Raw genomic sequence first — 16,708 nt, 5'->3', positions numbered from 1 at the left:
AACTGATACTCAGCGTGTACTGTGTTGCTGTGTGTTGGATAGGTTGAGTATTAAATGTATTTTTTATTTAAGATATTTTCAATCTATGATAGGTTTTCTGGAGCATCCATCATGAGTCAAGGAGCACCTGTAATTTATTTTTGTAAACCACTCTTATCCATCCTGTAATTATTTATACCTTAATAATACCTATAATCTAAATGTTACTTTTTGCAAATCAGTCCTACATTTTTTTCCAGAATAAAAAATGAAAGGCAAGTAGGTTTTTTTAGGTTGTTACTATTGCCCTTTTTATGAACTAATTTATACATGATCATGATATAAAATTCAAAAGATACAAGTATATGGTGAAAAATTGGTCTCCTTCCCTTACCAATACCCTGCTGTTGCATTCCCTTCTACACGACAGTCATTTTTCTCGTAAATAGTGTACTGTTCCACACATTTTGTAAACATTTCCCCCCCCATTTTTTTTCTTTTTCTCTAGCCTCTGCATATGAGAGAAAACATAGAACTCTTGACCTTCTGAGTTTGACTTATTTCTCTTAACATGATGGTCTCTAGTTCCATCTATTTTCCTGCAAATGTCATAATTTTATTTTTCTTTATGGCTGAATAAATCTCCATTATTTTCTTTATTTATTCATCTGTTGGTGAAAACCTAGGTTAGTTCCATGCTTTGGCTATTGCTATTATGAATCTGGCTGTTGTGAATTGTGGGTGTGACTGGGCATGGTGGTGAAGTCAGGCATGATAGCACATGACTGTAATTCCAGCAGCTCAGGAAGCTAGTAGGTAGGAGGATTTCCCATTCAAAGCTAGCCTCAGCAACTTGGCAAGATCCTGTCTCAAAATACAAAAAGGGGCTAGTGTTGTGGCTCAGTAGTTAAGTGCCTCTGGGTTCAATTCCTCGTACCAAAAAATAAAATAAGATACATAGGGTATGAATATATCATTGTAGTAAGATGACTTTAATAATTCTTCAGTATAAATACCAAGAAGTGATATACCTCAGTCATATGGTGGTTCCAAGCCTACTCTTTTCGAGGAGCCTCATACTGATTTTCATAGTAATTGTACTAATTTACAGTCCTACCAACAGTGTAAATGTGTTCCTTTTTCTCCATGTCCGCTCCAGCATTGTAATTTTTATTCTTGATGACTGCAATTCTGATGGGTGAGAAATGAAATCTGTGTGTGTGTGTGTGTGTGTGTGTGTGTGTGTGTACACATTTGATTTGCAGTTCCCTAATTGCTAGTGATGATATTGAACATTTTTTCATGTATTTGTTGGCCATTTGTATTACTTCTTTTAAGAAGTGTCTGTTTAATTCATTTGCCCATTAATTAATTGGGGCATTTTAGTTTGTTTTTTTTTTTTTTGAGCTCTTTGTATATTATAGATGTGAATCCTCTGTCAGAAGAATAGCTAGCAAAGATTTTCTTCCATTCTATGGATTCTGTCTTCATATTCCTAGTTGTTTCCTTTGCTGTGCAGAAGCTTTTTAATTTGATGCTTTCCCATGTATTAACTCTTGGCATTATTTCCTGGCCTTTAGGTGTCCTGTTGAGAAAGTTGTTGCCTGTGCCTAAAAGCTAGAGTGTTGACACTATGTTTTCTTCTAGGAATTTCATAGTTTCTGGTTTAATTCTGAGATCTTTGATTCATTTTGAGTCAATTTTTGTGCGGGATGAAAGATAAGGATCCAGTTTTATTCTTGAACATATGGATAACCAGTTATCCCAACACCATTTGTTAAAAAGTTGTCTTCTTTTGAACATGTATTTTGGCACCATATAATATATGACTATACTAGCTGTGTGGGTTTGTCTCTGTCTTCTGTACCATTAGTCTATGTGTCTGTTTTTATGCCCATACCATGCGGTTTTGGTTTCTATAGCTCTGTGGTATAATTTGGAGTCAGATATTGTGATGTCTCCAGCATTGCTTTTTTGGCTTAAAACTGCTTTAGCTGTTCTAGGTCTTTTATTCTTCCAAATGATACTTATGACTTTTTGTCTAGTTCTGTGAAGAATGTCATTGGTGTTTTGATGGGGATTGAATTGAATCTGTATATTGTTTTTGATAGTATGGCCATTTTAACAATATTAATTCTGCCTATTCATGAACATGGAAGGTCATTCCATCTTCTGAAGTCATCTTTAATTTCTTTCTTCAAGGTTTTATATTTTTCATTGTAGGAGTCTTTCACCTTCTTGGTTAGATTTATTCCTAGGTATTTAATTAATTCATTTATTTGAGGCTATTGTGAATGGAATTGCTTTCCTGATTTCTTTCTCATTGTTGGTTTATAGGAAAGCTATTGATTTTTGTGTTAATTTTGTAATTTGCCAGTTTGCCCAATTTGTTTATTACCTCTAGCAGTTTTTTGGTGGAGTTTTTTTGTTTTATTTTGTTTTGTTTTTTGATCTTTTAGGTATAGGATCATATCTGCAAACAATGATAATTTGACTTCTTCCTTCCCTACTTTTATCACTTTTCTGTCCACTTTATTGCTCTGGTTAGAATTTCTAGCACTGTATTAAATAGAAGTGCTGGGAGTGGTCTTCCCTGTTTACTATGAGGTTGGCTTTGGGCTTTTCATAAACAGCCTTTATGATGTTAAGGTAGGTTCTTTATATCCCTAATTTCTTTAGTGTTTTTATCATGAATGGATGCCAAATTTTGTTGAAGGCCTTCTCTGCATCCATTGAGATTAATAAGTGACTTTTTAAATTCTGTTAATGTCATAAATTATATTTATTAATTTGCATATCTTTAACCATCCATGCATCTCTGGAATTAAACCACCTTGTTTGTGATGTACAGTCTTCTTAATGTGTTATTGGATGCGATTTGCCAATATTCTATTAAGTATTAGTCTATTGAGTTCATCAAGGATTTTGGTTATTTGATGTGTCCTTATCTGGTTTTGGTATAAGTATGACATTGACTTCATAGAATAAATCTGGAAGTGTTCAATTCTTTTCTATGTCAAGGAATAATTTGAGGAGTATTGACATTAGTTCTTCTTTAAAGAGTTGATTGAATTTAGCTGAAATCCATCTGGTCCTGGGCTTTTCTTTGTTGGAAGGCTGTTTATTACTGCTTGTATTTCATTCCAAGTTATTGGTCTGTTTAGGTTTCTTCTTTATTCGGTTTTGGCAGATTATCTAAAAATGTGTTCATTTCTTCCAGGTTTTCCAACTTACTGGAGCCTAAAATACTCCCTCATCTGCTGGTTTTTCAGAGATGTTTGTGGTGATTTCTTCTTTTTCATCTCTAATTATATTAATTTGGCTTTTCTCTCTTTTCTTTTGGTTAGTTGTCTATGGGCTTATCAAGCTTGTTTTTCATTTCAAAGAACCAGCTGTTTCATGGCTCGTTTTTATTCTCAAATTAATTTATTTCAGCTCTGAGCTTAATTATGTCCTTCTTTCTACTGATTTGGGGATTGGTTTCTTCTTCTTTTTCAATGGCCTTGAGATGTATCATTGAGGTTGTTTGTTTTGAATTTTTCTGATTTTCTTATGTAGGCACTCATAGCTATAAACTTTCCTCTTAGAACTGCCTTTATAGTGTTTAAGAGGTTCTGGGATGTTGTATCACTATTCTCATTTGAGTCTAAGAATTGTGTAATTTCTTCCATGACTACTTCTATCACCCATTCATCATTTAAAGGAGTATTACTCACCATGTGTTTATATAGTTTCTGTAGGGTTTGGTCATGTTGATTTCTAGTTTCATTCCATTATGATCTGATAAGATTCAAGGAATTGTGTCAATTTTTTTTTTTGTATTTTCTAAGAGTTGCTTTGCAGACTAAAATATGGTCCACTTGGAGAAGATTCCATGAGCCACTGAGAAGAAAGTATATTCAGCTATTGTTGGATGAAATAATCTATAGATGTCTATTAGGCCCATTTGATTTTTAATATTTTTATGTCCAAAGAGTCTTTACTGAGTTTATGTCTGTATGAGCTATATAATGGTGAGAGAGGTTTGTTGAAATCACCCAGTATTATTATACTGGGGTCTCTTTATTATATAATTAGTTGCATCCACGTTTGAAACATAAATATGTGTTATTGTGATATCTTCTTGTTGGATTGTTCCCTTTACCAATATATGTAGTGACTGTCTTTGTCTCTTTTGATTAATTTTGGTATGAAATCTGCTTTGTCAGATATAAGAGGCCACTCTTGCTTCTTTTTGGTCTCCATTCACATGGTATATCAACTTCTATCTTTTCACTTTCAGCCTGTGGCTGTCTTTGCCTATAAGTTGAATCTCTTGCAAACAACATATAGTTCAGTCTTGTTTTTTTTTTTTTTTTAATCCATTCTGCCAGCCTGTGTCTTTTAATTGGCAAGTTGAGACCATTTATAGAAAATGATGTTTATTTATTAATTCTTGCCATTTTGATTTACTTAATCATGTTTAATTTGATTCTTTTTCTCTTTGCTTAGCTACTCTTCAAATGAGATTTGTTCTTTTGTGAGCTCTGTGGTTTGTTTTTTTGTTTTCTTTGTGTAATATTACTTTTAAGTAAGTTCTGTAATGATGGTTTAGTAGTCATCAATTCTTTTTTTTCTGCTTATCTTAGAAGGTTTTTATTTATCTTCAATTTTGAATGTTAGCTTTGCTAAATATAGCAGTTTTGGTTGACAGTTATTTTCTTCCAGGACTTGGAACACATTGTTCTAAGCCCTCATGGCTTGTAGAGCTTAAGAAATCAGAAGTGATTCTGATTGGCTTGCCTCTAAATGTGACCTGATGTTTTTTGTCTTGAGAGTTTTAAATATTTGTCCTTGTTCTGTATGTTAGGCATTTTAATTATAATGTTTATGGAGAGGTTCTTTTTTGATCTTGTTACTTGGGGTTCTGAATGCCTCTGGTGTCTGCATGTCCATCTTATTCTGAAGGTTTGGAAATTTTTCTGTTATTATTTTCCTGAAGACTTTATCCATTCCATTATCCCACCATCTCACAGCCCTCCTTAATTCCAATGATTCTCTAAAAAGTTCTTACATATTGTGATCATGGTTACTTTTTTTTCTTTCATACTGTCTGAATGTTCAAGGCTGACCACTTGTGTCTTCAAGCTCTGAGATTCTGTCTTCCACATGGTCTACTCTGTTACGGTTTCAACTGAACATTTTATTTGATTTATTATGTCTTTCATTTCCAAGATTTCTAGTTGGTTCTTTTTTTCAGTATTTCTATCTCCTTATTGAATTTTCCATTCATATTCTTAATTCATTCAGTTCCTTTCTTAATTCATTCAGTTGATTTTCTGTGTTCTCTTGGAATTCATTGATTATTTTTATATTGATTCCTTTGAATTCCTTATCTGATATTTCATAAGTTTCGATATTTGGGGGAATATTTACTGGTGAATTAAGAACTTTAAGAGGTGTTATATTAGCTTGCTTTTTCTAATTTCTTGTATTCATGTGTTTGTTGGGAGGGATTTCTCTTCCATTCTCATGTGTAGGCCTTTGTAGAGCACATTATTCACTTGCCAGTATGTGCTAGAGTGATGTGGATTGAGACCCCCCTCTTGTAGGTGTGGTGTCTACAGCCTTTGTGTTATTTCTGTGTTATTTTTTGCTATAGCAAAGGATGTCCAGAGGTGGGACTTGGGGGTTCACCCCTAGGTGTTTCTACTTGGGATCTGGTTATTAGTTTGGGGTTTTGTCTTTTCTGTTCTTTGTATTAAAGTATAGCTAAATATTAAGTGTCATTAATTTGTGTGTGGAGCAGTGTATGCTGTCTTTTGATTGAGTTTAGTTTAGCAGCAGAGTTTCCACTCTGTGAACTTGTGGTATTCCTGTAGGTTCCCAGCATCTCACAGAATAGAGGGAAACAAACAATGCAACAAGCAATCCAAAGGAACAGCATCAAACTAAATACTTGGTTCCTACTACCACATCTACAATGTTAATTGCCACAAAAAAACAGAAATGGTAGAGCATTAATCACCAACAGCAAAACCAATAAGTAACCCTGAACTGTATTTGGAATTAAAGAATATAACAGGTGTCAACTGCATCATCCATAGCAGTAATAATTGCAACAGCATGAAGGATGGGGGCAGGAATTATATCACCAATTCATGCTAAAAGGTGGTAAAAATACAGTTATTTAAGAGAAAATAAAATGTGATTGGAAAATAGAATAAGGCTTATAATTTCAAAAAGGGAACAGAATGTAAAAGAGAGAGCATGATGGTTATAAGGAAGGAGGAGAAAAAAAATAGAAATAACAAAGTAAAGGGAGAGTGAAAGAGAACAACAGAATTTGGCTGTTGGCAGAAGAAAAGAGGAAGAGGAAACAGTCAAATCAGACAAATGAAAAACAATACAAAACAATCAAAAACTCTAACCCTCAAAAGACAAGGCAAGGAAAAGTAGCTACATTTTACAAATGCTAAAGTAAGAAAAAAAAATATGTGCATCTATATATGTTCATGAATCAATTCGCACAGCAACATACACACACACAGAAAAGATTATTTATGAAAGACTAAGGAATCATTTCTACTGAGGTAGTCAAAATAGTCAGTGAGAATAGATGGACTCTATCTATGCCCAACTGTGTCTCTCTTTCCATTTCTTCTTGGGCTAAGTTTATCTCTGTGCTGTGTCACTTGCATTCTGCTAGGTACACCCTAGGCTATAAGGAAGGTGCTTATGAGGTCAGTGTAGCTGTTTTTGCTCTAATCCTCTTGCTTTGCAGCTGCAGTGTGGCCACCTCAAGATGGCTCTGCTTCAGCTCTCCCAGCCACTTGGGAAACACGCGTCACTTTAGAAGCATCAGTGAACAATGCAGCCACTGGATCAGCTAAGAGCAGGCCACTTTTCTGATATCAGGTTTTTCCATACTTAATCTGTCTGTTTTGTTTCTCTCTCCCTCTATGCTCAACCATTGCAGCTGGTTAGCTGGCTTAGCTCAATGTAGTCTGAGTTTCTAAGACACTCTGACTATCCAGTATTGAGTTTTAGTGAAATCTATCTTCCACCCCCTTCTCGGAGAAGCAGTACTTCTGCTGCTTGAATCCTGAATTACAAAGCAATTAGGAATGTGGTCTTCCTCTAGCTGGCCATCTTTAATCTCTCTGAATGTTAGTCCTTTCTTCTTTCACCCATATTATTGTATATTATTATAAACTAGTCATGAAAATGTTTCCAATAGTCTTTTTAAGTTGTAAACTATATACAGAAAATTGTGTGAACTTTCAGGTATGGTGTAACCAGTCATTACATAGTGAACACCTGTCTAGCCACCAGTCAAATCAAAATAGAACGAAGTCATCTAAATATTTCTCATTTACAACTCCCTTCCTATCCCCCAAGGTAACCACTCTCCTGACATTTGTGCTGATCATTTTCTTGCTTTTCTTATGATTTTACCACTTACATTTACATTCTTGAACAGGCTAGTTTATATTTGTCAGTTCTTGACATTTTCAAAAGTAGTACCACAATGTAGTATCTTCTGGTATTAAAAAAAAAAAAGAGGGGTTTTGCTTTCTTCATTCAGTCATATTTATAACACTCAGTAATAGTGCATGCAAAGATAATTTGGTTTTTTTTTCTTTTCATTTTTGTGATACTTTTGTATAAATGTGTCACAATGTGTTTTTCTACTTTACTGATGATGGGCACTCATATCTGTTTTTTTACCATAACAAATAATAGCTGTGGTATACTTTTACATACATGCATTTGCATTCAAACATGCATTTCCAAGTGTATAATTAAGATTAAGTTGCTAGATCACAGGGTGGTCTGCTCTGCTCTTCCCCATTACTAGATAATGCCTACCTGTTTTCTTTTTTTTTTTTTTTTTTATTGGTCGTTCATAACATTACATAGTTCTTAATACATCATATTACACAGTTTGATTCAAGTGGATTATGAACTCCCGCTTTTACCCCGTATACAGATTGCTGTATCACATCAGTTACCCTTCCATTGATTGACATATTGCCTTTCTAGTGTCTGATGTATTCTGCTGTCTGTCCTATTCTCTACCATCCCCCCCTCCCCTCCCCTCCCCTTTTCTCTCTCTACCCCTTCTACTGTAAATCATTTCTTCCATTTGTATTATCTTGTCTTACCCCTCCTTTCCTCTTATATGACATTTTGTATAACCCTGAGGATCGCCTTCCATTTCCAAGCAATTTCCCTTCTCACTCCCTTTCCCTCCCACCTCTCATCCCTGTTTAATGTAAATCTTCTTCTCAAGCTCTTTGTCCCTACCCTGTCCTTGTTTACTCCCCTTATATCAAAGGAGTCATTTGGTATTTGTTTTTTAAAGATTGACTAGCTTCACTTAGCATAATCTGCTCTAATGCCATCCATTTCCCTCCAAATTCTATGATTTTGTCATTTTTTAATGCAGCATAATACTCCATAGTATATAAATGCCACATTTTTTTTATCCATTCATCTATTGAAGGGCATCTAGGCTGGTTCCACAGTCTTGCTATCGTGAATTGAGCTGCTATGAACATCGATGTAGCAGTGTCCCTGTAGCATGCTCTTGTTAGGGCTTTAGGGAATAGACCGAGAAGGGGAATAGCTGGGTCAAATGGTGGTTCCATTCCCAGCTTTCCGAGAAATCTCCATACTGCTTTCCAAATTGGCTGCACCAATTTGCAGTCCCACCAGCAATGAACAAGAGTGCCCTTTTCCCCGCATCCTCTCCAGCACTTATTGTTGTTTGACTTCCTAATGGCTGCCAGTCTTACTGGAGTGAGATGGTATCTTAGGGTAGTTTTGATTTGCATTTCTCTGGACTGCTAGCGATGGTGAGCATTTTTTCATGTACTTGTTGATTGATTGTATGTCCTCCTCTGAGAATTGTCTGTTCAGGTCCTTGGCCCATTTATTGATTGGGTTATTTGTTATCTTATTGTCTAATTTTTTGAGTTCTTTGTATATTCTGGTTATTAGGGCTCTATCTGAAGTGTGTGGAGTAAAGATTTGTTCCCAGGATGTAGGGTCCCTGTTTATCTCTCTTATTGTTTCTTTTGCTGAGAAAAAACTTTTTAGTTTGAGTAAGTCCCATTTGTTGATTCTAGTTGTTAACTCTAGCACTATGGGTGTCCTATTGAGGAATTTGGAGCCTGATCCCACAGCGTGTAGATCATAACCAACTTTTTCTTCTTTTTCTTCTTTCATTGTCTGATTTTGCTGTCTCATGTCTTCCTTGAGACTCCAGATAATCTGAAGCATGTATATCCTGAACTCTTTATCTGACATTCCATCTGTTGCAGCTATTACCTCTTCTAATGTTGAGTTGACCTGCATTGCTTGTAGTCCTTTCTTTCCTTGTCTTTTCATACTGCTCGCGTTTCTTTCTGCTTGGTGCAACTGTTGTGTTTTTGAAATTTACCCCCTGGCCTGTCTTTCCAGTGGGCCGCAGGTATCGTTGCTCCCCCGCTCCGGCACCTTGCCGCTCCCCAGTGCGCGCCACAGACTCCAGCCGCAGGGCGATTGCCTATCAGGCTATGCGACCCTCCGTGCGGAGAAAAGGAGCTCCCGCAGTCGAACTTTGCACGATGGAAATCTGTCCACTAGATTCTGGAGCACCTCGAATTCGCTGGAACTTCCCTACAAGATAGCCTTCAGGCGATTCACATCATCTTTCTCCCGCTCAGTGACGCGGCGCACTGGGGTGATGCACTCCCTTTGCTGCCATCTTCCCTCCTCAGGACTTGACTTCTGCACCCGCCGCGGTGCCACCTGTGGAGCCGGGTAGCTGCAGCTGCGTGGTTAGGGACCGGGCGGGAGAAGCGGCTGTTCCCAGAGCGAGCGCTATGTCTCCCGGGGGAGCCCGGATGGCGGTGGCCGACTGCGGGTTCGGGCGGGGCGGCCCAAGCCACTCAGGGTGACCACCGCTTGCAAAAGCGGTTGCTGGCTCCGGGACTTGACTTCTGCACCCGCCGCGGTGCCACCTGTGGAGCCTGGTAGCTGTGGCCGCATGGTTAGGAACCGGACCCGTGAGGTGGCTGCTCGCAAAGCGAGAGCTAGGCCTCCCGGGGGAGCCCCTTGCCGGAGTGGCTAATGTCTGCGGGGCTAGACCTCTGTGCCCGAGTGGCCGTCCAAGATCCACTTCTCTGGGACAAACTGTCACTTCCAATAAACCTACCAGAGCATGGCTGCTCTCCTCTAAATGGAATTATGCTAGAAGTTCCTCTGTAATTAGGCTGCAGCTGTTCCGGTGGGTCTTTCTTATCCCGTTAAAGTGGAGACGTTGGAATCGCTGCTTCCTCGCCGGCCGCCATGTTGGATCCCCCTCCGCCTACCTGTTTTCAAAGTAAAAATTTTTACATTCATAGCCAACAATCGTTATTATATGACTGCTAATCTAGTAGTAGTGAAATAGTTTCCATTGTATTTGGATCATAATGAAGTGTATCATGTCTGCATATGATGATTAGGAGCTATTTATATTTCTTATTTGGCGAAGTAATTGTATTTAATTCTTTTGCTTGTTTTTCTTTTGCCTGCTTAAAAAAAAAATTATACTGTTTTTTGTTGGAGATTACATGTACATGTGTGTGGCCAGCCAGTATCTTTTTAAGCTCTGGCTTACTTTTTGGTTCTTTTTATATCCTTTGAAAATGTTTCTACTCATGGATTATAAATTATAAATAATAGTGGGGTTCATTGAGATATATTTATATACACATATAACATAATTTGCTCTTATTTCATTCTCTCTTACTTCCCGTTTCTTTCCTGCTCCTCCCTGCCTAACAAACAGAAGTTCTGGGTTATGATGTAATCAAGTTTATTGCTGCACTTATAGAAATTCTGCTAGATTGGGATTAGATTTTGTAGGTTTGTATATTTGTTGCAAGTAAATTTTTTATCTTTATAAAATTTCAAAATTTTGATTATATATCCTCAGTTGTTCTCTAATTGTAACTCTATCTTGACTCACTTTTTTTTTTTTTAGTACCTATATTTTGCCTAGGGGTGTTTCAGTTGATTCATTTATTTGAACTAAAAATGAGAAGAGAAACACTTTATACTGAAGGTATCACAGGTTTTTATTTGTTGTTGTTGTTGTTCTATCAAGAAGATTATTATTTGTTGTTGTTCTATCAAGAAGATTATCATAAGCAGGCATTTAAAAATAAGGTTCCCATTTCTATGAATAATGTTAATATTCTGGTCCTTGATTTAATTACATATTCTGTGATACTTAATTTTTGAAGGATAAATAGAATATTTAATTTTTAAAAGTAAAAATGACTCTTTGAAAGAAGAGTGTCCCATGAGCATCATAGGAGAAAATATCAGGTATAATTCTCCTTCCAGATGGTACCCCTACAGGAGGGGCAGTAGCCTGTGAAATTACAATGTGAATTACACTGCAGAGGACCAGGGCATTTGGAACAAGGCTTTCTGATATTAGTAATAAATGACTTGGTTCAGAACCAAGGACAATTCCCAGATACTTAAAGGCTGTTCTATCAAATTGGGAGCCTATAGTAAAATGAAGTTTAGCAAACTGGAAAGATGAGGAAAAGCACAATAACCATTAGCAATACATTTAGGACTCTTTTCATCTTTGATAGTCTTAACTAGGTATATCAGTTTATCTCATAATAACTTATATTAGTTCTTCACATATTCTAGTATATACATTGATTCTCTAAATTAATATTTTCACTGTGGATGATGGAAAAGAGCTACTTTTCTTTCAGGTATCACACTGAAAGATTCTTAATTGCATACTTGTACATTCTAATCTTAGTATGTTCTGTAGGAAATTTTTCATTTTGAAACCCTTGAGTCCTAAATTACAAATGTAGTCTAATGCAAATACTGAATCTTATTTACAATCAGGCAAATCAATTTAAGAAGGCATATAAAGTAGTGATCCAGAACTTGAGCTCTGCAGTAAGGCCAAGGTTCACATTCTGCTTTATTCACTCATGTTTGTTTGACAATAAGCTATTTTGTAGGTGTTAATTTTTGAGGAGAGGAGGCTACTGGGGATTGAACCCAGGGGTGCTTTACCATTGAGTTACATCCCCAATCCTTTTTGCTTTTTATTATAAAACAGGGTCTTATTAAGTTGCTTAGCACCTTGATAAGTTGTTGAGGCCGGCCTCAAACTTGTAATCTTTCCTCTAGGATTACAGGCATGGGCTACCAAGCCCAGCCAGGTCTTAATTTATTTAACATTTCTAAATCTTAGTTTTCTCATCAATGAAATGTAAATAACAAAATGTACTTTGGGGGAGAATTAAATGCGATAATTCTTACAGAGTCCTAACAACTATCAACACTTTAACAATTTGAGAGTTTTAGTTTTAGAAAACAAAGCATCATTTTAAAATAACTAATTTGAATTTGTACCAGAAAAAAAATTTGAAGCACTGTTTCATGATGGTGAATATTATACAGTTTTAACTCTTAATCATTTATTCATTCAAAAATTACTTACTGAGTTCTTGTATGTACCAGTCACATTTCCAGCCCTGAGGAATATAGCTTCATATTATACAAAGTCCTTGCACTTCTTGGAGCCTATATTTTAGTGAGGAAACAGAATAAACACACAAATAAAAGTTTTAATATTTTTATTCATAAGTATTATGATAAAATTGGCAAAGAAATGGACCTTAATGGGAAGAGAATATTTTACATAGACCATCAGAGAAATATTTTCTGATGAAGTTAATAGTTGAACACATACCTGAACACCAGTTTAAACAAATAATCAGTAAAATTGTTGGTCATTGAGTTTTAAATAATGTAGCATATCTCCTAAATATGAAGAAATGTGTATTCTTGTTTTGACGAAATATTTTTTCCATTGATTTGCTAGCTTCAACACAATAGAAGCCTCTTCATATGCAAACAATATCTTGCTATCAGAATGAAAAATATATTAGAAATAAAGAAGGATATTGTTTTTAACGATACGCCAATGAAGAGAGAAAGGAGTAGTGAAAAATGGGAAAGGGTGAAAAGTACTTGCTTTAGCCATCTATCCATTTCAGCCCCAACTCTAACCCATAGTCACTGACCCAATATGGTAACTTACAAAAATTAAATACATGTCTTGTGGTTTTTCATAGGCTTTATGTGTTAACTGTGTACCAGGTGCTATTCTGAATCCTTTATGTATATCAACAAAGGCATTTGACTATTTGCTTTTAGAAAAACTCTGACCTAATAATGACTGACTGGAAGATGAAATGCAAAGACATGGACCTTGTGGGAGAGTATTTTTTCACTTGGGCATGGTTATCTTCTGTCTCACTGTTGAATTTTACAGCAGTGGAAATTGAATCAAATCAATGTTTAAGTCAGAACTCTTGAATACTGTTTTGTGAGGGGAAGTAAATATTTTCCAGTATTATTTATCAACTGTATGGCTTAAAGTAAATTAATCTAACACTTGTTTCTATCATACTTAGATACTTTGAAAAATTAGGTTAAATGGTTAGAACTTTAGTAACTGTCTCTAACATTGTCTGATCAGGATTCTAATCTTGGCTAAAGATAACCATCATGGGGTGTGTGGAAAGGTGCCTATTCGTATTTATTATTTCAAATGGAAGCAGACATGAGAAAGTCTTAAATATACATACCAAAATTGAGAATATGATTTTTGCCCCTGGGGGAAAACATGCCTGTGATTATCTTTGTGGGAAGAATCTGAAACTCGGAATTAGCACTAATTTGCCCATTTTGGTCAAATCATTTTTATTGCACTTTAAAATATTTTCAGTTGTAAAAGAATTTTGAGTGGTGTTATGTTTTCTGCACACACAGATACATAATCTAGGCTGGTCTAGAAAAATAACTGAAGAAAGAAAATGTCAGCGGCTCAGGAGGCTAAGGCAGGAGAAACGCAAGTTCAAAGCCAGCCTCAGCAACTTAGGGACGTCCTAAACAACTTAGTGAAACCCTGTTTCAAAATAAAAATGGTCTAGGGATGTTGCTCAGTTATTAAGCACCCCTTGGTTTAATCCCTGGCACACCCACTTCACCAAATGTATTTTGATAGACTCCTGAAAAAAACAAACAGAATTTGAGTCCTAACTCATGGGTTGTAGTATGCAACTGTTTATGAAAATTAATGTTATGTGATTCTGGACAGACTGGCAAGTCTTTATTCTATCTCATTAAACATAATTTTAAAATTCTGATTAGTCCTTTAGAAATCTATATTTTAATATAAATGTATTTTTAAATTTATTCAGCTAAGATTACTCCAAACCATTTTGCACAAACTAACATTTTAATCCTTGTAACCTCCCGTGAAATCAAATATCATTGTTGCTTTACACATGAGGAAAACTGAGACACAATGATATTAACTTGTCCAAAGTCTTGTAGAGAGAGGGGTTTATCTGGGATTTAAATCCAGAAGTCTTATTAACCACTGTCTCTAGTCCTGACTATATTATCAATTTAAAATACAATATAATTTAATCTCTGGTGAGTATCCAATAAAAACTTTTTATGCAGTAATTCAAGATGTTTCCAGATGGAGTTTTCATTTATTGATTCAAGAACTTTTTTTGGTTTGTTTTTAATACATGGAAGTAAGATGGAGTTTGAGCATATGGAAATAAAATACTTCACCTTTGCTAATTACTTGAAAGCACAATACTAGAAAATAGTTTCACACAGTTGCAAACCAAACTGTTCTTTTCCTCAGTCCAAAAAGATTGGCCTTTAATGAATATTTTCTTTGTTTCAAAGTATAAATTTTATTTTAACATTTTATAATCTATCATTCTTGCAAATAAGAACCATTTTTTTCCACCCAGTTGACATGTTTTAACAGCTGATCCCTTTACCATAGGTTGAATTAATGCTCCTCTTGTAATAATGTCTTGGCATAAATTTAATTCACTTTAATCAGAGGATGGATGCCTATTCATAAACATTTCTGTGTATACTTATGCATAAGTGAAGTCAAATTGGTAAAGATTTCTTAGTTGAATTCCACAAATTCCTTGTTTTAGTACTCACATCATATGGGAACTTTTAAAAAGTTTAACATATTGCTGAAGTACTCAATTCAGAAAATATTTCTGCCAAATCCTTAATTTTCCTAATGTGAACACATCAATAACTGAGCTTTATCGCTAAGTCTTTGTGTGTAGGCAGTTATTTTCAATGATCTATATTTCAGGTAACAGTAATTCCGCAAGATGTTGATAGATGTAAAAAAGTGAGTGACATTTGGTTAAAATATGTTCCACAGCTCTGTTTATCACATCACTAATTAGAACTTTTAGTGTGTTGATGTGCATTATGGGTCTCTTAAGAGGAAATATGGCATCTAGTGTTTCTCAAACATCTTTGAATAAGGGGATCCCCACCACCACCTTTGTTTTTTAATTACAGAAAAAAAATAATTGGACAGGAAATACATTGAGAAATTGTGCTCCACACTAGGATTTTTTTTAACACTTGAACCAAGAAGTTCCTTGTTGTGGGGGCCAGTCTTATGCATTGTGGTACATTTATCAGCATCTCAGCTCTACCCAGTAGCTCTTCCAACCCCTGTCCTCAGTTGTGACAGTCCAAAACATTTCCAGACTTTGCTGGATATGGGAAGACAAAATGTAGTTGAGAATCATTGCTTATGATTAATATTGCAACATTTCAGGGAGTTTAGGAATTGTTAACAATTTCTATCTAAAATTTTCCTCTTATTGAGGTAGAAACAGTTTGATAAATGGGACCACTTGTAAAGAAGCTTCAGTTTGATCTACCATAATGAGATTTCTAGGTTCACCTTACAACATGACCTGATTTTCTAATAAAGTAATATGTGAAGAAGTTACAAACAATAATTTCAGACTTTGTAGAATATTGTATGATTGACAAATATTATATACAGATAGATAGATAGATAGATAGATTTTTTAAGAGTAATCCAGATATTTGAATTGATCCATTTAAGAGGATACTATCTATTTCTAAAGTCCATCTTTTCCTGTTTCATGCAGGGCTATTTTCTTCTTTTTGAATCTATGTTGGATTCTGTTCTTTATGCAAAGAACAAATACTTGGCAAAAGGAGGATCGGGTGAGTATAAAATTTCAGTTTTAATAATCTAATTTTAGTCTAGTAGAACCAAATGAACCTTTGAATTTCAAATAAACTATGCCTGGCTGAGAAAGTTCCCAGTAGAGATGAAAGATATTTCCATTAGAAGTGTTAAGATATTGTTGAAGTAGAACATTATATAAGATATGCAGGACTCCAAGTTAATGGTATTTTGAAGAAGACTTTTTATTATATGGTTTTTAAAATAAAAACATAAGGACTAGGTTCTGGAAGTTTTTTAATATTCAAGTCAAAATCTAGTAGAAATGCCTTTACATTTTTAATCTTCATGTCATTAAGTTCCTTTTTCCAATAGCATATTTCATACAAAGTTAGAGATTATTCATTTTAATGTCAGATTTTCATGATTTCACTAAATATACAGCCTCACTTCTCTGTGATTTAATGAAAACATTTAAATAGTGACTGGTTTCTAATAAGTTTTAAAACACCTCATATCCAATAAGTATATAAATAAATCCCAATACATTTGGAAGGCTTTCATGTCTGTAGAAAATATTTTTCATAGTAACTCTGCACATACAGAAGATTGTATTTTTGCAGGCCTCTGCTTGAACAAATGTTTTCTTTAAGAGAAGGG

General features: G+C 35.3%; 1 protein-coding gene across 3 annotated transcripts in view; it reads left to right on the top strand.

Annotated features, from left to right (window-relative positions):
* The window catches only part of Prmt3 (protein arginine methyltransferase 3), a 136,886-nt gene that overhangs the window by 59,284 nt on the left and 60,894 nt on the right, over window positions 1-16,708 (top strand). For all 3 annotated transcript variants that reach the window (XM_026405297.2, XM_026405296.2, XM_026405295.2), the window contains one exon: window positions 16,008-16,086. In XM_026405297.2, the coding sequence (XP_026261082.2) occupies window positions 16,008-16,086 (79 nt within the window). The remainder of the gene's footprint in view (window positions 1-16,007; window positions 16,087-16,708) is intronic.

Source organism: Urocitellus parryii, chromosome 4, assembly GCF_045843805.1.
Source record: "Urocitellus parryii isolate mUroPar1 chromosome 4, mUroPar1.hap1, whole genome shotgun sequence".
Taxonomy (NCBI): Eukaryota; Metazoa; Chordata; class Mammalia; order Rodentia; family Sciuridae; genus Urocitellus; species Urocitellus parryii.
The sequence above is the reverse complement of the archived record's forward strand: the minus strand, read 5'-3'. Positions and strand labels throughout refer to the sequence as shown.